The sequence below is a fragment of the Mirounga leonina genome, unplaced genomic scaffold (assembly GCF_011800145.1).
Source record: "Mirounga leonina isolate KUSES-001 unplaced genomic scaffold, KU_Mleo_1.0 Mir_127, whole genome shotgun sequence".
Taxonomy (NCBI): Eukaryota; Metazoa; Chordata; class Mammalia; order Carnivora; family Phocidae; genus Mirounga; species Mirounga leonina.
Genome location: NW_023270316.1, coordinates 14,892,786 through 14,914,203, shown reverse-complemented (window position 1 = coordinate 14,914,203; position 21,418 = coordinate 14,892,786). Strand labels below are relative to the sequence as shown.

The following is a 21,418-nucleotide window of genomic DNA, read 5'->3' as shown; positions in this document are numbered from 1 at the left end:
TCCTGAACAATGAAATGGCCTCTAAGACCCCTGCTGGCCCACATTCTAACATCCCATAGCAAGGGTTGAATATGCCTTTCCGGGACTGTCAAAACCGTAAGGACGCAGAAGTGGTCATGCATGTAAGTACGCGTGCATGCATACTTCTGGGTAACAGCCACCATGCTTTGCAAACCACTGCCAAAATTTAGCTGTACAGGCATCATCTGCAAAATGTTAGCCCAGCTGAGGAATTTACTGATGGCAATTAATCTGCCGCCGGCATGCTGGCTCCACGGAGGCACTGAAGGGTTCGCTGGGTCACTGGCTTATGTAACAGTGTGCCTGGGACTCAGGCCTGTCTGGCGGCCCTCGGCCCTCTCCTCTCTGCAACCAGAGCTGTGTCCGAATACACGGAAAGGGTTATTTTCTTTCCCAATCTGGTTCCCCGCATGCGGCAATAACCAACGATGGTGTTCGCTGCCCGTGATCCCAAACTCACACCTTACGTGGTCTGGGTAGAAGAATTTTAAAACACAGGCAGAAGGATGTCATGGGTATAAGTGGGGGCCCCGAGGGGTGACAGTGGACAAAGTGAGGACGGTCTCTTGGAATCTAACAGACTCGTTTTTTTTTTTAAAGGACTGTGAACTTGAGACTCCATATGACCGCCGGACACATTTCATAGATTCTGCAGAAAATAAGATATTTTGGACCTCCTGACACATTACATAGATTCTGCAGAAAATAAGGTATTTGGTGTTCCAGACATCAATAAATAACATGTAGGAGGGAGAAAGCACATGACTTGAAAGCAAATGGAAAATAAACATCGCACAGATATTATGGATGTGCCTGATTGAGTCACTTCTCAATTTGTAGCCTTGATTAAAATAATTTGGAAAGGGATGCCTGGGTGGCTCAGTTGGTTAAGCATCTGCCTTCGGCTCAGGTCATGATCCCAGGGTCCTGGGATCTAGCCCCGCATCGGGCTCCCTGCTCAGCGGGAGGCCTGCTTCTCTCTCTCTCTCTCCCTCTGCTTGTGCTCTCTCTGTCAAATAAATAAAATCTTAAAAAAAAAAAAATAACTTGGAAAAAGTCATCTAGAGAACACAGAAAAGTTACAACAAATAATTAAGAATTTACAAATTGGAATATACATTTTAATTTTCTTCCTAACACAAATGGTAAAACCAGAGTTCATATAAATATTATTCAAGTGTAACTGTTTCAAGATGTACAAGTCTGGCATTAGAAAATACTCTTAATAATGTGGAATGATTTTCTTAAACTTCAAAAATGAATTGACAGAAAATAATTTTGAGAGCTGCTGAATGAAAGGAGTAAGCCACAATAACTTTAATTATCTCCCCAAACCTTGAACAGTTCCCAAATTTCAACATGAAGTCATTACCCTGGGGATCCCTGGGTGGCTTAGTCGGTTAAGCCTCTGATTCTTAATTTTAGTTCGGGTCATGATCTCAGGGTCGTGGGATCGAGCCCAGCATTGGGCTCCGCACTGGGCGTGGAGCCTGCTTAAGATTCTCTCTCTCTCCCTCATCCTCTCCTTCTGTCCACCATGTGCCCTTGCTCTCTCTCTATAATAAATAAATAAATCTTTTTTTAAAAAAGACATTATTCTGCACATAAATATTCTACATCAAGAGCATAAATATTATGCTTTTTTTTTGCTGTTAAAATAATTTTGAAATGGGCAGTTCACCCTCTCACAGATTCAGGATGTGAGAAATACTGTGCTAGGAATACTTTTTTCCCTAAAAAGATTTTATTTGTTTATTTATTTATTTATTTAATTTATTTCTCAGAGAGAGAGAGCACACACAAGCAGGGGGAGCAGCAAGCAGAGGGAGAAGCAGGCTCCCCACTGAGCAGGGAGCCCGATACGGGGCTCGATCCCAGGACCCTGGGATCATGACCTGAGCCGAAGGCAGGTGCTTAACCGACTGAGCCACCCGGGCGTTCCCTAGGAATATTTTTGTATCATCTGGTGCACAATGCATTTGTGTTGACTTGTCATCTGACCAGAAAATATCTGCGTTGACAAAAAGACTTACATTTTTTTCCCCAAGTTCCCCGACATAGGAAGATCTTAGTCACATGCTAAGAATACAGTAAAGCAGGGGAAAATATAACAGCATGTTAAAGGAATAAGGTGACAGAATACAACAGATGGATTGAAAATGTAATCTCCAAACCTAAATGTCTTCCCTAATTTTGATAACGGTGTGATAAAAACCACTGGATTGTAAATTTCAAGGCTTGGGTTTTGGCATCTCAATCGAATCTATGCAGGTGGAAACCCTGAGTGAGCCCTTGGTTACCTTTTTCTTCCTCTGAAAGCTCTTCTATTGGTTCCAGTATGTGCGATGAGAATGCCTGTTCTATTAACGAGGAAAAATAAGAATAGTACAAACAGGACAACAGCAAAGCAAAATTAGTTTCCTTTTAAACAATTTTGAAAGATACAGTTCCACAGTATTTTAATAATGCCTAAAACAGCAGAACTTGCTGGGAAGAAATATGGAGGCGGTCAGTTAAAGCTGGTCCCTTTTTCATGGTATCTGCTCTTTCATGTATTTTCCATTAACTTCCCCTGCCTCAGGAAATTAGGTTTTCAAATAATTATGTCGTTTCTCACTCAGCAACCTCGTGCCTGACGGGATTCTTTTAAGACACAAGGTCACAACTGCAAAAGGTCTTCTTCACTTATCCCCCCAAAATACCTTCCTTATAAAATATTTTGATTGGGTGGTTAAAGAGAAAATTAATGAAACTATTTCAGTTCCCAAAGATAAAAACATGACAAAATGCCCTGGGATTCCCACTTCTCACTAGCCCCCGGGTCTTCAGGTGGGAGGACCAGGATGGTGAAGAACAGGTGAACCCAGCAACACCAGTACGACTAAGACCCCTTCTTAGACACCTCTGTGTCCCTAAACCACGGTTCAACACCTCCTTCTGCTCCCAGAGAGCCACCGGGGCGAGGCTGTGGACAGATGACACGTGAAGAGGGGCTGTTCCCAATCCCACCCCAGAACAGTGCCCAGGGTGGGTCAGGCCTCTGGGTGACTTCCCAGGTAATGTGACTGGGGCTCAAGGAAATCCGTGGGCTGCATGGATAAAGCCAAACGCCATCCTTTCAAGGGGGAAGTGCCTACTTGGGGAAGGTCAGGTTTCTGCAGTCAGGTAGTCAGGCTTTAGACATTGGCATAAAACGCAATTGGAAATCTAGCTGAGGAAGTGTGTGCTTCACTCATCTTCGGCTTGGAGACTGCCCCGGGCCCCCACCCCAGGGAGCTCCCCACCTGCACCTACAAGGAGGAGGCCATTCCTCTCCACACCAGACCCCACAGTGGGCGACCAGCGAGGGGAGTTGCCCCCCAGCTTGTCGGGCACAGATGACACGCTTTGCACATATTAGCTTAGATTTAACACCTCCCACTTTGAAGTTCTAGCTTTTAATTTACCGAAGGGTATTTCTAATTCTGTTTTAGGGCATCTACAAACATACGCACACACGTATTGGTATACACAAATAAATAAATATATATTATATTTAAGTACACATAAATAGGCTCTTACAGCTTGTTAGCAACCTAGTCAATCTCTCTGACATTGACTGGGAGAAAAGCATTGTAAACTGCTTTCCAATGAACGTTTGGAACACAGCCTATTAGGAAATAGCAGTCCACTTTAATTTTGAAACATGAACATGATCGTACAAAGAGGCATTTAATTCCATCCATGCACCACAACTGATGAACATGAAAAATGTGCTTTCAAGGGGCGCCTGGGTGGCTCAGTTGGTTAAGCGACTGCCTTCGGCTCAGGTCATGATCCTGGAGTCCCGGGATCAAGTCCCGCATCAGGCTCCCTGCTCGGCAGGGAGTCTGCTTCTCCCTCTGACCCTCCTCCCTCTCATGCTCTCTGTCTCTCATTCTCTCTCTCTCGAATAAATAAATAAATAAATCTTTAAAAAAAAAAGTGCTTTCAAATGTGTTATTCAGCATCAAGATTTTAAAGTTATATAAATAAAGAAAAAAAAACCAACCTGTAGCTATATGTGGTAATGGATGTTAACTAGATCCCGTGGTGATCATTTCACAATATATATAAATACCGACTCATTATATTGTACACCTGTGCTAATATGTTATAGGTCAATTATATCTCAATAAAGAATTAAAAAATTAAAAAGTAAAGTTATACAAATAGACTATTTACTAGTTTGAACTGCTGAAAATAGGGATTTTAGGAGGATGGCTAATTTCAATTTTTTAAGTCACATGATTTATATTTTATTGTATTTTATGGAAATGACAAAAATAAAGTAGGAGGAAAAGCTCTATAAAATCTCCCCAAACCATCATATACATATTTGTTATCATTATAAGGATAGTCCTAGGACTTACTTCTCTTGAGTTGAAACAAGGCATCAAAATGGTGACCTTTGGTGCTGGGAGGCAGAGGGTGGGGCTCTAGGGGAGGGAAACTGGGCTCCTATTATAAAAGCTATAAAGGGAGTGAGGTCCACCAGACTTCAGCTCGAAACTAGCAGACTGATGTCCAAGTGTGGAGTGAAGGGCCTGCCGTTCGTATGTTTTATAAGCCACAGGCCCAGCCTCCAAATGACCCAGGTCTTGTCGTAAATTGAGATATCCAGGCTGAGCTGATATACTTGAAGACCCAAGTCTCTCCCCTCTGAACTCTCCAGAGGCTTCCAGAAAAATCCTTATGTCAGTGCCCTACCATTCCCTCCAGAAGACGAACTCCCAGGTCTGTACCTAGCCCTCTCTGGCACTGGCTGGCTGTGTCGGACTTTCTCAGCCCGACCCCGGAAGCCAACAAGGGCCAGTGCTTTCTCAGTGGCTCCTGTTCCAAAGGTCCTGCTTCATTTGATCCTTAGCACAGCCCACCGCAGTAGCTGTACTGTTCTCCTCATTTGGCAGGCAAGGAATCCCAAACCTGTGGCTTCATGAGTCAACTGTGAACCCAGACTGCTTGCTTCCTTTCAAAGTCCAGGCTCTTGGCCAGGAAACCATAGTGCCTTCCTACTGGCAATTTCTGCTTTTGTCTCCCGGACTTCTCTACATGGCACTGTCTCTGTGAGCTCATGGTGTTCTTAACCCGTCCCTCACCCTTGCCCGAATCACCTGCACCTGCAACTTCCACCAGCTCCATGGAACAGCTGGTATATCTGCCCCCTCGTTTCAAAACCTCAACCCCAATTCCTAGGTGAAGAATCACCCAGAGACCATTCCTCGATCCCCAGCTGGTCTGTCCAGCTCTAAATCCTTGAGTACACTCTGGTCAGGCTGAGCTTCCCCAAGCCCAGCCCTCCCGTCTGGCCACGCCCAGCCTCAAGAACATTCAGCGGCTACAGAATGTCACAAGAATGGCCCGACCAGCTAGAGGCTGGTACCGGGTGCTCGCCATGAACGGTCTCAACCAGCCTCGCTTCCCTCAAGTCTCTTCTGCCTACCCTATGCTCAGCCAAATAATTCATCTGCACCACTCATCCCCATCTCGTGCTTTCCTCTGACCTTTTGCTTCTACTTTTTGCTTTGTCTCTGGGGAGGGGAGCAGCCTACACCCCTGACAACCCCCATCTCATAACTGATCCCTGAATCCAGGACAATTCTGAAGAGCCCATCCCAGCTCTAAAGCTCCCAGTGAGGTGTGCAGAGGCCCGCACTGCAGTGCGCCTAGGTTCAGGGCCCCCTTCCACCCACTCCTGCTTCTCTCACAGGGGTTGGCCAAGAGCATGGCCCAGTAGACCTCCCAGCTGCAAACCTCCACCTCAGAGTCTGTTTCCCGGGGAACCCAACCTAAGACCGTGACGTTTTTCATGGTGAAGAGCCTCATCAAGCTCCTAGACGGAACAAAAGGAAAGATTGAGAGGTAATCGGGCTAAATAATGTTACGTAATACAGATAAGGCTCCCCGCCCCCGCCCCCGCCCCCTACAGCTGGGGACATTGCCATGGCTGGGGGTGGGGGGGCCAGGTCAGTGGGCCCCCCGTACAAGCCTCCTCCTTGCTCCTGCCCATTGAGATGCTCACAAATCAGCTCAGATCCCAATCCAAAGGCTGCAGGCCTCATGCCAGGTGTGGCTGGCATTTAAAGCTAGCATTTTAATCCCAGCAGATGCCAGCAAGGGGTCATGGCTGGTTCACACAGCACAGTTCCAATCAGGGCAAAGTCCGTAAGGAACACAGTGCTTTGGAACTGATGGATTGGTCAGGACTCGAATCAACTCCAGACAGCTAAACATGCCTACTATAGGAGTCCTTTATTGGGTGCCAAAAATATGAAGCAAAGAAAATGTAGTCCTCATACACTGTCACACAAAAGGCTAATAATAACAAAGTAGCAAAAAAAGAAAAAGAAACCCTAACACACTGCTGAAGTACAGAGAAGTGGCCAGCAATGCATTAGAAAACGCAACCCTGAGGGCGCCTGGGTGGCTCAGTCGTTAAGCGTCTGCCTTCGGCTCAGGTCATGATCCCAGGGTCCTGGGATCGAGTCCCACATCGGGCCCCCTGCTCTGCGGGAAGCCTGCTTCTCCCTCTCCCACTCCCCCTGCTTGTGTTCCTGCTCTCGCTATGTCTCTCTCTGTCAAAAAAATAAATAAAATCTTTAAAAAAAAAAAAAAAGAAAACTCAACCCTGAAAAAGAAGGCAAGAGAGAGATTTTAGACTTGACATAAAGAATATGAATAGAGAGCACTTGCCAGGGGACCTCTTCTTGTCTATTCAATATTAAGGCAAATTTACCTAGGTCCCACACACATTTTACCTCTGTTGCCGGTCCAGAAAGAGGACACCTGTATGTTCTAAACACTTGTAAATACTAACACCGAGTAAGTGGGGAGTTGACGCATTACATAGTGCGAACACATGCTCGGGATACTGCCCTGCCTGAAATGACCTCAGGACAAAAAGTAAGGGGCAATAAACACCTTCATGAGTCCGTCCAGTGAACAAAAACAATGGGTACAGGAGGCCATGCTAATATGAAAAATATTTCTGAACACACAAAGTCTGACTTGACTGACCGTGGATTTAAGTCTAACTCGAAGGCTAAAAAGCAAAATGGAAGGAAGTAATCATTTACATTCCAGAAGCATTTGTAGGTAAGACAGAAAAGTCGGTCCCCTCCCATCCCATCTTTTAATTCAGTTAATATACAGCAGACCGTAGGCAAACAATGGACTAAAAACATACTTGCAAAAACCGTAAGTGCCTTAACAGTATAAAAATAAAATATGGCTACCGATATCCCCCCTGTCTACTGGATCACGTAATTAACAATTACCACCCTTGCGCCCTGGTCCAGGAACTGATTCCTGGCAGTGCTCTCCTCCCGTGGCTCCCACTTTTCCCTTTGGTTTCCATCACATGTCTTTTCTAGATTTTTCCAACCAATCACTGAAACTGCTTAAAAAAGGTGACTTGCTGCCACACTGAAAGTTATAAAAACAGTCACGTATGCCCTGTGGCATGTGCTGGTTGGCTGGTCTAGTAGAAAATCACCTTCTTAACCCAACACCTACTACTCTCCACCCAAAATCATACACAATCCAAGTACTGCTCAACGTTAAGATCTCTGCTTGTGAGTCTAGCAACATATACATTTTTTACTTTATGACTTTGGCAGGTATGTTCACAGTTTATGATAATATTACATAGGAAGACAGCAGTTTTATTAACTGCTCTGCATTCACTAAAACGTCTTCTGTTTTGCATAGTTACCCCACAGAAGCACTTGTGGTTAATAAGTTCTCTGACTCAGGGCAGAAACTGCACATAAAATGCTGAGACTTAGCTGAAACTTACCATGTGCCATTGTGAGACCTGATTTAGCATCCACAGTCTGTGCGGCTGAGGCACTCACTGAAACAGCAGAAAGAGAAAAAGCTCACAGCCTTCCGTAACGAAAGCATAAGCATCTCAACTTGATGATGATCCAGTCCTCCTCAAATTAGTCAAGCTATATACAGATCGTAAGGGACGCATGTTTCAAGTGATGATCACCAGCTAACCTAAACCAATTCTATAAATAGCAATTCTATATACACCAAAAAATAATTTGCCCTTTTAAAATATACAATTCAATATAAAATATACAACTCTAAGTATACAATTGAAATAATCAGAGTGGTGCAACCATAACCACTACCTAATTTTAGAACATTTTCATCACACGCGCTAAAAACACCCATTAGCCATGACTCCCCACGTCTGCTTCCCCACGGCCCCTGGCAACCACGGATCTACTTTCTGTCTCTAAGGATTTGCCTATTCTGGACATTTCATATAGAATGGACTCATACATTGTGGTCCTTTGTGACTGGCCTCTTTCACTTAGCATCACGTTTTCAAAGTTCATCCATGTTGGGGTGCCTGGGTGACTCAGTCGGTAAAGCGCCTGGCTTTTGATTTTGGTTTGGGTCATGATCTCAGGGTCCTCGGATAGCCCCTGCATTGGGCTCCTCGCTCAGCAGGGAGTCTGCTTGAGGAGTCTCTCCCTATCCCTCTGCCACTCCCCCAGCTCTCTCTCCTCTCAGAAACAAATAAACCTTAAAAAAAGAAAAAGAGGTCCCCAGAAGCACCTGAGAAAACCGAGCAGTTAAAACCATTAGCATTTTCCAGTCAACTGGGCCAAATTCCCAAACCCTCTCATCAATGCCTTTTCATAGCTTACAGTCCTGGGCCCACATGAATGGTACCATCACTCAGGGCCCAGCCTCAGCCTGGACCCTCCCCTGGTATTCAGATCCCCGTTCACACGCACGTCCTCTCTTGTCCGGGACTGCTTGCTCCCTAGCTTCCTCCACCCTTACACTTTCCTGAATGGAATAATAAAATAATAAAAATATTTCAACTATTTAACTATTATTAGGAAAACAATCTGTCCATTTCTACACTGTACAGATTATGTCTTTGTGGATTATAGCCAAATCCTGATGGCTCTAAGACACAGACGTGCTGAGCCCACCTCAAGTGAGCAACTGACAGAACGTCGGGTCAAAGCCTGCAAATCTGAGTCTCAGGGATGCTAAAATGGGACAGCTAGCACACTGTCACATTGTTACACAGTGTAATGTCTTGGGAAACCACAAGTTCAAACTGAAGCAATGCCAAAGAATTTATAGCTGTCCCTTGATTAGGTGAACTGAGAATAACAGGTATTGCTAACGCAAATCACCACAAAATCACATGGATATTCACAGTCTGGGGTTTTTAGAACTAGGTCAAAGCCAGGAATCAAAATAGATCATTATGTAATCTCCAAACACACCGGTTTTCAAAGGAAAGCCTCTAAAAATAATAAGTTGTGTATTGTTTTAGCACTTTAAAAATATCTTCAGAATCCTGAGCCTTTTATAGAAACTTACTAGGTACAGCTGGGGCAGTTGGCTTAGATTCAAAAGTTTGCCAAGTTGAAGGATTCCCTGAAATAAAAAAAAAATTAATTAATTAATGACAAAAATCACAAGCTACGGGTTATATTTTGCCAGTGCTTATCTTAATCTTTTCCCCCAGAAAAAAATAAACAAAATTTACCAACATATGGTGACTCACCCAGCTGAGTAAAGACTGAGTTTAACGTAAATCCTTATAAAACTTTTCCCTAAAATTATTATCACTCAGATATTTATGCTAAGTGATTATACAGCTATGGCTCACTACCCGAACTCTCGCTACTTCGAAGAGAAGTTACAGGGAAACTGGCCCTTCTCAAACCTTTATTTCAAAACAAGAAGGAACCAAGTATGTAGGTCAATGAACCCCCTGCGGGGCCCCTAGAAACGAGGAGGAAACGCAGCTCACACACCCATTACCAATCCCCAGTTGGTGCCCAAGTAGACAAGTATCCTTTAATGACCTGAGATGAGTGGGAACCACAAGTTGGGTTATTCGAAAGGAGTCTAGGTAAGGCAAGCTGTACGCTTTATTGGGAGATCTTGCATGCACTTCTGGCTCCAGTGTCTCTTCTAGACTCGCTCCTGAGGGAGCAGGAGATGGGTGGTTATCACTGCCACAGTCAGTAGGCTGGATGTGCCCCCACTATGCTTAGAACACACCTTTAACCCCCAACTGTCCCAGCTGACAAGGACGCAGCCAGCCCCTATAGTACGTTAGAGTGACTGAGGTTGGGGTCCTTCACGATGGCTCACCCCCATGAGTGCTCAACAGGTGCAATTTATGTATGTTCCCCATTTAATCCTCATAAGAAGCCTGTGATGTGATGTAGTTACTCTTAATTTTTTTTTTTTTTTAAGATTTTATTTATTTGCGAGAGAGAGAATGAGAGACAGAGAGCATGAGAGGGAGGAGGGTCAGAGGGAGAAGCAGACTCCCCGCCGAGCAGGGAGCCCGATGCGGGACTCGATCCCGGGACTCCAGGATCATGACCTGAGCCGAAGGCAGTCGCTTAACCAACTGAGCCACCCAGGCGCCCTGTGATGTAGTTACTCTTAATGCTCCAACTCTAGAACTGAGGAAATGAAGGCAGACACTCACAGAGCTACACTGAGGCCAGTCTGTCTCTAGACCGAGGGCTTTTAACAGTCACTCCCCCTCATCACACATCAGTCCAGAGGTATGGTTACTGGACATGGATTTTGTGCATAAAGATATTCTGATAAAAAACATGTAGGACCCTTCAATGACAGTCAAGGTATTTAAAAATTCTTCTACTTTCTGGATCAAGGGGACAGATCACACAAATTAAAATCACCACAGGAATGCCATGTTCGTACCCGGAAGCCGCCGGGGGCCCCACATTCTTTTGATGTCCGGTGTACGGTTAGGGAGGCCCGCCTCACCTCCAACACTGGGATCCTGGTCCACTTACCTTTGGGTTCACTGACGCTGTTTAATGGTTTACTGGTAAACTCTTTAATCTGCAAAGAAAAATCGTTTGTTTGTTTTAATGATTACAAGTTTGAAACTAGATAGGGACATACTGGATGATGGACAGATACTGTATTTAGTAAATTAACCTTTTCATGGAACTCCTCCAAAGACAGGGGACAGATGGACTTTAAAGATACGAAGGCAAAAATTGTATAAAAGTAGCATTTGGATTGGGCTGCTTCTCAAAGTAATCACAGAAAGAAATTCTTCTCTACCTTCAAATTTATTCTGAATTCTAATTGAATAAATTTGCTTGCTCTTTACAGTTTTTTAAAAAAAAAAAACCTTGAAAAAATTATCTTATTGGATTTACTTTTACAACCACAGGGAAGAACATATTCTACCTCCTTTATCTTACCCAACTTACAAATGCTCTAAAAAAGACAGAATGTTCTTCAATAAATTGCACTGCTTGAAGAAAAACAGGGCTAATATCTAGCCAAATATACCTGTTGTCTCTGCGTGATAATCAGTTCATTCTGTTCCTGGAGTCTCTGCCCTAGCTCTTCTATCCTTTTCTTGTAGAAAACATTGCTTGCATTGAGATCGTCTATCATGGAGGTTCGAAGTTTCTCTATATGTGACAAGAGCTGGAAAAAATAAATAAATAAAGGCATGCGTAATGTCTCCAATCCGCCATCCGTATGCGCACACCCCGTGTTCTTTGCTGGCCTCAGGTTATCTGTGCACTTCAAGTCACTGAATACATCTTTGGTCACTGTGTACCAAGACCTCAGCTGTGACCTAAGACACAACACTGAGAAGGTGAACAGCTGTGTGCACTTGAGCACAGCACATGACACACCGCAGGGGTGAGCACTGATCCAGCATCGGGGCGCTCCCACAGAGTGGCCGTAACCCCGCGCCGGCCTGCCCCTCAGGCGTCCACATGGGCCTGCGTTGAGAGCCCCCCTTCATTATTTATATGTCCAGTGACTAAGTACAACCTCAATAAATCTTTCCTGAGAAAAGGAAGGTGGAAGAAGGGAAGAGGGAGAGAGGGATGCCGAGAACAGGAAGAGCCCAAGATTCATAGACAGATTCGTCTTCAGAGACTTCATGTCAGGAAAGATCATACACTGGACATTAAAAAAAAGATTCGAAAAGAATTTGTTTTCAATGATTTAGGCAAAGATTCTTAGAACAATTTCACTAGTCGCTTACACCGAGGGGAGAAACACGTGGGTCACTGGAGCTAAGGGCATTCCCAGCCTACAGCCTGGAATGGAGGCCACGTGCAGAGGGGGCGGAGGGGGCGGCAGCGAGGGCAACTCGGAGGAGTAGAGAGTGCGGGAAGCAGCACTTCCCGACGCGCTTGGCTCTCCTAACAAACCCTCACCGAGCACTTCAGCTTGTCGCAGCCACACCACAGCCTATGGATGCATGTTTTCATGCCACCGTCCAGGTGAGGGAACTCAGGTCTAGAGAGAGTTAAGTGGATGGTCCGAACTCAGACGGCGGGAGGGGAGGAGCCCAGACCTGAACGTTCTTGTCTGGCTTCAAAGTACTGCTCTCAGATTTAGTGACTAAGTCACGCAACATCTTAGTAAACAGCACTTGCAAACCATCAAGTAGAAATAAGTTTGCCAAGGGGCGCCTGGGTGGCTCAGTCGTTAAGCGTCTGCCTTCGGCTCAGGTCATGATCCCAGGGTCCTGGGATCGAGTCCTGCGTCGGGCTCCCTGCTAGGCAGGAGCCTGCTTCTCCCTCTCCCACTCCCCCTGCTTGTGTTCCCTCTCTCACTGTGTCTCTCTGTCAAATAAATAAATAAAATCTTAAAAAAAAAAAAGAAAGAAAGAAGTCGCCAAGGGGCGCCTGGGTGGCTCAGTCATTAAGCGTCTGCCTTCAGCTCAGGTCATGGTCCCAGGGTCCTGGGATCGAGCCCCGCATCGGGCTCCCTGCTCCTCCGGGAGCCTGCTTCTCCCTCTCCTCCCTGCTCGTGCTCTCTCTCTCTCTCTCTCAAATAAATGAATAAAATCTTAAGAAAAAGTAAAATAAAAATAAAAAGAACCTTTCATATCCTAGTGGATGCCAAGAATCTCCCCCAGGAGAACGCTGTTAAGAATCTTCCTTACATTTTTACAGACCACGGGAAGAGGACCCCAAAGCAGTTTGGAACACGCTGAGCTGGAAAATAGAAGGAAAAGCCAGTGAAAATGCCCAGGGCTTGGGACGGAAGTTTAGGATCAACAATATGTGGAGTCATTCCAGATCCCCCAGAAGAAAGGGACACAGGAAACACTAAGGGATGGCAACATTTCGATACTGGACTTGAGAATTGACCAGAAAAGCACAGAAAGGAGTTTGCTGAGAGAGGAATGTGATAATCTAAGCAAGGGATAGCCAGAAATTATTTCAGAAAGTTTGTGGCCCTCGAGCCCATTACTTGTGACCTCCTGTCCTTTCAAGTACCGGGTTCTTTCTCTCCGCCAGAGCACAGTACTCAGTCCCTTCCTTCCGTTACGTGACCACCCTACAGGCTCCCAGGCTCCACGGAGTCTTCTATCAGGTCAAAGGGCATGCCATCGTTTATCTGTAACTCCCTTTGAACTCCTACCAATGTTATTTAAAAAAAAAAAAAAAAGACTGCCAAGAACCTAGGTAAAGCAATAAAAAGTTGGCAATCGCAACTTCCCTTCAACAGAGAAACACAATATGTGCATTGTAGGACCAGTAGGCAGCAATCATGTGGAATAATTAATGGTTAGGTCTCAGGCCAAGATTACTAAACCTGATCGAATTCTCCCCTCTGTTTGGGTTTAAGAGAAATTAAGGAAGAAGAAAGCAGCTTCCAAGCTAGCAAAACCAGCAGACAATGACGGACATGGAGCAGCGTAGCCTAGTGGCAGCACGAAACCTCCAAACACCCAAGACGTAGGGCAGCTCGCCTCACTCAGAACCAGGGAAGACCTCTCCTCCTTCCTCCAACCCGCCACCAGGCAGTCCTTCCATCGTGACTTGCGGGGGCCAAGCATACAGATCTGCCACTTGCATTCTGTTCCTGCCAGAGGGCCCCTGAACCGACAGTTCCCACGCCGTCTGGGACACCGGAGGCTTTAAAGGAGCAAGGACTAAACATCCTCCCCTATTCGTCAGGAAGCCTGTCCCTAATACCAATGCTAGAGGACGCCTTGGAGGATTAGAGTAGAACTTCAAATTATAAGGGCAGTGGTTCAAACCGTGGCCCCAAAGCAGAAATCATCGGGGTTTGGTGCTCCCACCGCCCAAAACTACAATACGCAAGCCGCGCCCCAGACTGAATCAGAATCTCGGGCAGTGGCGCCGGGATGTGTATTATGGGAAAGAGCCGCTGGTCATTCTCAAGTGCGTCCCTGGTTCAAAACTACTACCTTAGAACATCTCCAAGAGATGCTCGAACATTCTCCCAGAGAAGCAACTCCTCGACGTTGTCACCGCCTGTTCTCCTTGCAAGCTGGCTCAGTGCCTCAAGCCCTACACATGAGCAAGGCTACACGGCTGACAAGCAAGACCCCGAGTTTAAGAGGACCCGGGTTCAAATACCATGCTCACACAAACAGAGGACTCTTTCAACCCTGCTCTTCTAAACCCTACGCTCCGCATTTCTCCACCCACAAAAGCAAGGTTGAACAATCCCCTTGGGGGCCGAATAGCCACCTTCCACATTCGTTCCGCAAATATTTAATGAACGCCAATCACATTTTGGGTACGTTAGTCGATGCTGGGAATACAACAAAAAACGAAATAGGTAGAGCCCCTCCCTCATAGGGCTAGTGATCTGGCTGGTGAGACACACAATAAACAAGTGAATAAATAATCAAATAACTATGTGAGACAGTGATCAGAGTTACACGTGTGAAGTGGTGGGAACAGTAAGGGAGGGGGGCTACCTACTTAGATGGTGTCGGGTGACTTGGAAGCCAAGGCCAGAGGGGACTGAGGCAGGCAGAATTCTAAATGGCCCTCAAGTTTGCATCCCCTGAGTGCACGCCCTGTATAATCCTTTTCCCTTGGCGGAGTTATGAACTGAGTGTCTGTGTGCCTCTCCACCAAACTCATAGGTTGAAGCCCTAATCCCCCATGTGATGGTATTAGGAGGTGGGGCCTTTGGGAGGTGATTAGGTTTGGATGAATTAGGGTAGGGTCCTCATGATGGGATTAGTGCTCTTAGGAGAACCCAGAGAGCTTTCTTTCCCTCTCTCCCTGCCCCATGAAGACACACAGAGAGGGCAGCCACTTCCCAGCCTCCAGAACAGTGAGAAAGAAATGTCTGTTGTTTAAAGCCACCGGTCTGTGGCACTTTGTTATAGCAGTGTGAGCAGACCAAGACATGGATTGGGTGGGATCTAAGAGATGCTTCCACCCCACACAATACAGCAAGAGTGAGGGGACTTGACAGAGGCAATTAAAGTCCCTAATCTGCTGAGTCTGAGTTAAAAGAGAGATTACCCTGCGTGGGCCTTATTCGGGCCAGTTGCCCCCCAGCTGGCCTTAACGAAGTCAACAGCCAGCTAGTGAGCTGTGGAGCTAAGGGTCCTGGTCTACGGTGAACCCGAAGGAACCACATAGTGCCAATAACCTGAACAATGCTTGGTTTGACCCTGAGTCCCGGACGAGAACACAGCCCATCTGACACCCCCCAGGGCAGCTGTGAGACCCTGTGCACAGGACACGGGCAGGCAGTGCCTGGCCTCCTAGCCCATGGACACTGAGGTGGCCAACTGCTGGTAATTTGCTACACTAATACAGAGGGAATGGAGCCAGCCTTGTGAAGAGCCAATGGAAGGACATCAAAAACCCTGTGTGGAAAGAGAAAAAGGCCGGCATGTTCTCTAAGTGACCGGAAGGCTAGTGTAGTCGGAAAGAGTAGGTCCGGAGAGAGGATCTGGATGAGGCCGCAGTGGTGGCCGGCAGTCAGAGGGTCTTGTCTGCTCTTTGGAGGGCAATTGGGAAAGGGGTAGGTTGGAACTGGGAGATGAGTTATGGGGTCCTTTTAGAAATGGCAGGGCCTCGGTGGAAGGGAAGAGCAATGGAAATGTGCAGAAGAACACGGATATGAGACACATGGAAGGCCCTGCCGATGGCTAGGAGCTGGGCACTGAGGGAGAGTTGGGGCTCAAGGCGGGCACCTGACTGCTCCGACCAGGACGCCACTGGACAAAGGAAAAGCACATCATCTGAGACATGTTACACTCAGGAAGGCTCGGAGATATCAGGTCCAAAGCTGGCTAGCCCATCTGCAGCTCAGAGGGAGAAATAAACATGGGCCTTACACCCACAGACAGCCACGACCTCACTTTACAAACTCTCTGCTCAATCCCCAGAGCCCCAGACTATCAGAAATACATGCCTGTTTGTCAGCGACCCGGTCTACCGTATTTTGTTATAGCAGCCGACCAGGCTAAGACACAGGGGACACAAAGGGCTACAAAATACATACAAAGTGAAAAAAGAAACACAAGTTTCCCTGTCTTAAAATCTCAAAAGTACTTTAGGTTTTCTACACCGGTGTAAACACTTTCACACTTAAATTTGTGATGCACTCAGCTGAAAAGCAGTAATATCATCAAACTGTTTTCATTAAAATGATTTTAACGTGAGCAATCCCTGCCTTTCTTAAAGATTATTGAGACTGCCACACTGCAAGGTGGAAAAGTCAGGAACGATGTATTCAACAATGAAGGAATCACTAAATAACTTATGAAACATCCATAAGATCCTTCTCCAGCCATTGAAAAAAATCACGATTTTCATGTCTATTTTAAAACAGGAGAATGTTTAGATATATTAAACAAAAAGCATATACGGTTATAAAGCATGATTCAAAATTTGTAAGACTACATGTATGGGTTTCTATAATACAGAAACACAATATTTAAGGCATTGGACACAGACTGAAAAAAATTATAACAAAATCGTAGCAGTGGTTATTGAATTATAAGATTTATTTATTTGCAAGAGAGAGAGAGCACGCGCACGAGTAGGGGGGAGGGGTAGAGACAGAGAAGCAGGCTTAAAATTGCTTATAATTCAGGGCAGGGAGCCTGATGTGGCACTGGATCCCAGAACCCTGAGATCATGACCTAAGCCGAAGGCAGACGCTTAACCGACTAAACTACCCAGGTGCCCCGAATTATAAGCAATTTTAATTTTTGTCATACGTTTCTCCACAAATTTTATTCTCTACCTTTGTCATAGAGGGAAAAAAATATATTCTTTTCAAAAATGACCCACTGACAGACCGTTGGCTTCTTAGTCTTACCCGGCCCTTCTCCTTCTTGTGTTCTTGATGAAGAGCTTGAACTCGGGCCGTCCACTTGCTTTCCTACGACACAGGAAAACCAGAGGAATTTATGTGCAGTTGCAGCAATAAAATCAACTTGAAGTGGAAACTTTTTAGTGGGTACCTATGGAACCCAACTACCTCCTTGGTGACATTTTAGCAGGCTTTTTTTTTTAGACTATAAAGCCTCAAAAATGTTTAAACACATCTGCACTTGGTTTTAATCTTAAACTACAGCAGGGGTCAGCAAACATTTTCTGCTAAGGGACTAATAGTAAATATTTTGGGCTCTGGAGGCCACTTGGCTCGATTGCTACTACCAGCAGTAGGAGAACATCCATAAATAATACGTAAGTGGGTGGGCATGGCTGTGTTCCAATAAAATATTATTTTCAAGAATACGTGCCAGTGTGCCAATCTAAGGAGCTAAAAGGCAACACCGAGGTTTCTGAGGCCTGGGGTTCTGATCTGACAACACAACTCACAGGAAGGAAACAAGAAATGCAGGTGGGGCCTTGGGATTTTGTAATGGGGTCTTTCAATTCCTGAGAGGCCAGCTTGCAGGGAGCAACTATTCACAGTTCAGTACCAGACACGATTCCTGGTCCCCTACCACGTCCCAGGGATCTCGCTGGACTGCCGTGGCCAGTGAGGGGAGGACCAGGGGAGACGCACTCTGCCCTGCACAGGAGGAAAGCAAACTTAACAGAGAGTTGCCCCCATCAATGTGTACGTGAGCAGGTCCTGCTTGGGGGCGCTACAGAAATGCAATAACCCAGAGGTCCAGGAGAACTCTCTAGAAGAGGTGTTGCCCCAGCTGAAGGAGTAAGCCAGAGGTCCTGAAAAACTGAGAAGGGCATGACAGAGAAAGCCACAAGGGCAAAAGCAAAACACAGAAAGCCGTGTTCTGGGAGCCCTGAGCCGTTTGGTGCAGCTGGGATCTTCAAGGTAAAGCCAAGAATGGTGGGGGATGACACAGGGTCCAGATCCTCAGGGACTCTGACTACCGGTTAAGGATTCCGGACTTGGTCAGGATAAGACGGGACAGTGACGTGGTCAGCCTGGCTGCAAGGTGGAAGGTGGACTGCGGGGAGGGAGGTAAGACAAGAGTGGCAAAGTATGCAACAGAAGCAGTCGTCTATATTCCAAAAACACATTTACTTTTTTTAAATGTTATTGTTTGTTGTTTTTTTTAACAAAGTCCTGAATTTATAAACTTTGATCTCTATTTGTTTCTTATTTGATCTCTATTTGAAAAACAATGTTCCCCTAAACTAGTATGACGAAAATTGCCGGAATGGCCGCTGATTACAGAGGGCCACTGCGATTAGGTTTGATAAATGAAAAAAGACCATCAGTACACCAATGTAGCCATATATTTATCCTCTAAAAATAAAGTTAGTGCTTCAGCATGTCTTTCTATGCCTTTTGAAAGTGGGACCTATGTCTGAAATATGAAAAATAAACTCTAAGGTAATCCCAAACAATTCAAGGTGTTACCATGTTAGCAAAAAAGGAAACAATTTTGCCAACTGTTCTATAATCTACATCGATTAGTCAATCAACAAGCATCTAATGAACACCTATTATTATGTATCTGGAGACAAGAAGAAAAGAATTAGCATCATGGTCGCTGACAGAGACAAACCCCTTTTCTGTGGGTAATGCTTGCTGTAAACTGCTTCACTAATTAAAATCAGGCCCCTCCTACAGTGACTGCCCGCGGGGACATACCTGACTGTCAAGAAGTTGCATCACATTTTGGAAATCCTGGGGATACTGAGGACGTTCTTCTTTAAATTCATGTGCATCCTTTAACGTGCCTATGTTGGACTTGATCTGCATGTTGGACTTCTGGATTTCTGACAATTGCTAGAAAATAAGATGCAAACCCACTGGTACAGATGTTTGTACTTTTATAAGACGAAAACAGAGAGTGAAATTGGGGAACGTTGTAGCCACTGTTAAATCTGACTGTCCTGGGGCACCTGGGTGGCTCAGTCGTTAAGCATCTGCCTTCGGCTCAGGTCATGATCCCAGGGTCCTGGGATCGAGCCCCACATTGGGCTCCCTGCTCCGCGGGAAGCCTGCTTCTCCCTCTCCCACTCCCCCTGCTTGTGTTCCCTCTCTCGCTGTCTCTCTCTCTGTCAAATAAATAAATAAAATCTTTAAAAATAAATAAATAAATCGACTGTCCTACTAGAGGCCAGCTCTGACGGGCCTGGCAGGATTTTTCTGTAAAGAGCCGGGCAGTATTCTGGGTTCAGGAGACCTATAAGGTCTTGGTCATAACCACTCAGATCTATGGCCCCCACACAAAAGCACCGGGGACAAAATGTAAAGGAACACATGTGGTTGGGAGCCAATATAACTTTATTTGTGGACACGGAAATGAGGACTTCATGTAATTTTTATGTGTCGTGAAATATTCTTTTTTTTTTTTAAAGATTTATTTATTTATTTGAGAGAGAGAGAAAGTACATGAGAGGGGGGAGGGTTAGAGGGAGAAGCAAGCTCCTCGCCGAGCAGAGAGCCCGATGCGGGACTCGATCCAGGGACTCCAGGATCATGACCTGAGCCGAAGGCAGCCGCCCAACCAACTGAGCCACCCAGGCGCCCTGTCGTGAAATATTCTTATGACTCTTTTCAACTATTTAGAAATACTAAAACCTTTCTTAGCTCGCTGGCCATACAAAAACAGGTAGTAAGCTAGATTCGGCTCACAGGTTGTGGTTTGCCAACCTCTGTGCAAAAGTTCAAGGCGTTTTTAGAAAAGGCCCTTAGCCGTGTTCCAAAAATATCCCTCCATTTTTGTTTGCAAAGCTTGTCCCCTAGAGGGAGCTCAAGGATCTTGCTTCCTTTCCCCAAGGGTGACGCAGGACTGAGCTGCCCATCCAGCTCAGGTAATTCTTAGCCCGAAGACAACAGCCACTGTCACAGAGTTTGAGGTCCCACCCCAGCGAGGCATGTCTCTGTCTATGCGTGTGGCTACGGCAGTGTGGACCAAGGTTGCTCCCACAGGGGATGGAGGCTCAGTTAGCCACATCCTGCTTGTTCAGACCCCCTGTCCTCCTCACCGGCCAGGCCTGGGATCAGGAAGGGAACTGGGAAAAGGTTCTACTTCTGTCTTTCTGGGTTGGCTTCCACAATGGTAACCTGTGTCAGCGTTTCCAGAAAGTTCCTTTCGAACTCTAAAAGCTTCAAAAATCAGAGTTTATGGCTATCTAAACCTAAACAGCAAAGGAAAGAGAGACCCTCTTCTATGATCTGACCAAAGGTACCAAATATACCAAGGGCTCTTTTTTAAGATTTTTTTTTATTTTTAAGTAATCCTTACCCCCAACGTGGGGCTCAAACTCACAACTCTGAGATCAAGAGTCCATGCTCTAGTGACTGAGCCAGCCACCTGCCCCTCAAATGTATCAAGTGTTCTTCACATGCATTTGGGGCTAAAGCTCCCATTCTCAAAGATGCAACTTTGCTGACTTGCTCTGTCTTCTGCATGTCTCGAGCTCCCTCAGCACTCTTGGGAGGAGGGGTGTCTGGGCACAATAAAGTAATGTCTAGATCTGGGGCCGTAATGCCATTCTAACGCCACTTCTCAAGGCAACAACCCTACCAATACTATGAGGACTTTTTTTTTTTTTTTAAAGATTTTATTTATTTATTTGACAGAGAGAGACACAGCGAGAGAGAGAACACAAGCAGGGGGAGTGGGGGAGGGAGAAGCAGGCTTCCCACAGAGCAGGGAGCCTGATGCGGGGCTCGATCCCAGGACCCTGGGATCATGACCTGAGCCGAAGGCAGACACTCAACGACTGAGCCACCCAGGCGCCCCACTCTGAGGACTTTTTGGCTTAATACTTACATATTCTAATGCTGAATTCTTGGAAGTCAATTCTTTAAACTCTTTCATAAACATTTCCTTGACTTTTTCCATTTCGCCAACTAGTTTCTCTTTTTCTTCTTCTTTCCATCTATCAAATAACTTCAGAAATTCTTCCTCTTTTGTTTTTTGCATTTCATATTCCTGAAATTATTTTAATGCATGGCTTTAAAAGTTCTGATATGAAGCAAATATGCAAAATTTTAAATACATGGACATAGCTTCACCTCCAATGTGGCAGCTAGTACTGTGTGTATAAGTTAGGTTTACAATCACACTTCATATAATGGCCAAGCACACAGTGGTTTTTCCAAACCAAAAACAGCACACAGCATCCTTTTGTCCTTA

At 45.6% G+C, this 21,418-nt stretch overlaps 1 protein-coding gene across 2 annotated transcripts in view; it reads right to left on the bottom strand.

The window, feature by feature from the left end:
* DZIP1 (DAZ interacting zinc finger protein 1) overlaps positions 1–21,418 on the bottom strand; it is a 49,653-nt gene that overhangs the window by 13,514 nt on the left and 14,721 nt on the right. The window contains exons 8-15 of one of the 2 annotated variants that reach the window (XM_035003174.1): positions 21,053–21,214; positions 18,919–19,056; positions 17,164–17,226; positions 11,374–11,514; positions 10,863–10,911; positions 9,400–9,456; positions 7,838–7,894; positions 2,322–2,381 (exon numbers count right to left, since the gene is read on the bottom strand). In XM_035003174.1, coding sequence (XP_034859065.1) covers positions 2,322–2,381; positions 7,838–7,894; positions 9,400–9,456; positions 10,863–10,911; positions 11,374–11,514; positions 17,164–17,226; positions 18,919–19,056; positions 21,053–21,214 — 727 coding nt within the window. The remainder of the gene's footprint in view (positions 1–2,321; positions 2,382–7,837; positions 7,895–9,399; positions 9,457–10,862; positions 10,912–11,373; positions 11,515–17,163; positions 17,227–18,918; positions 19,057–21,052; positions 21,215–21,418) is intronic. The other variant, XM_035003175.1, reaches the window with a different exon arrangement.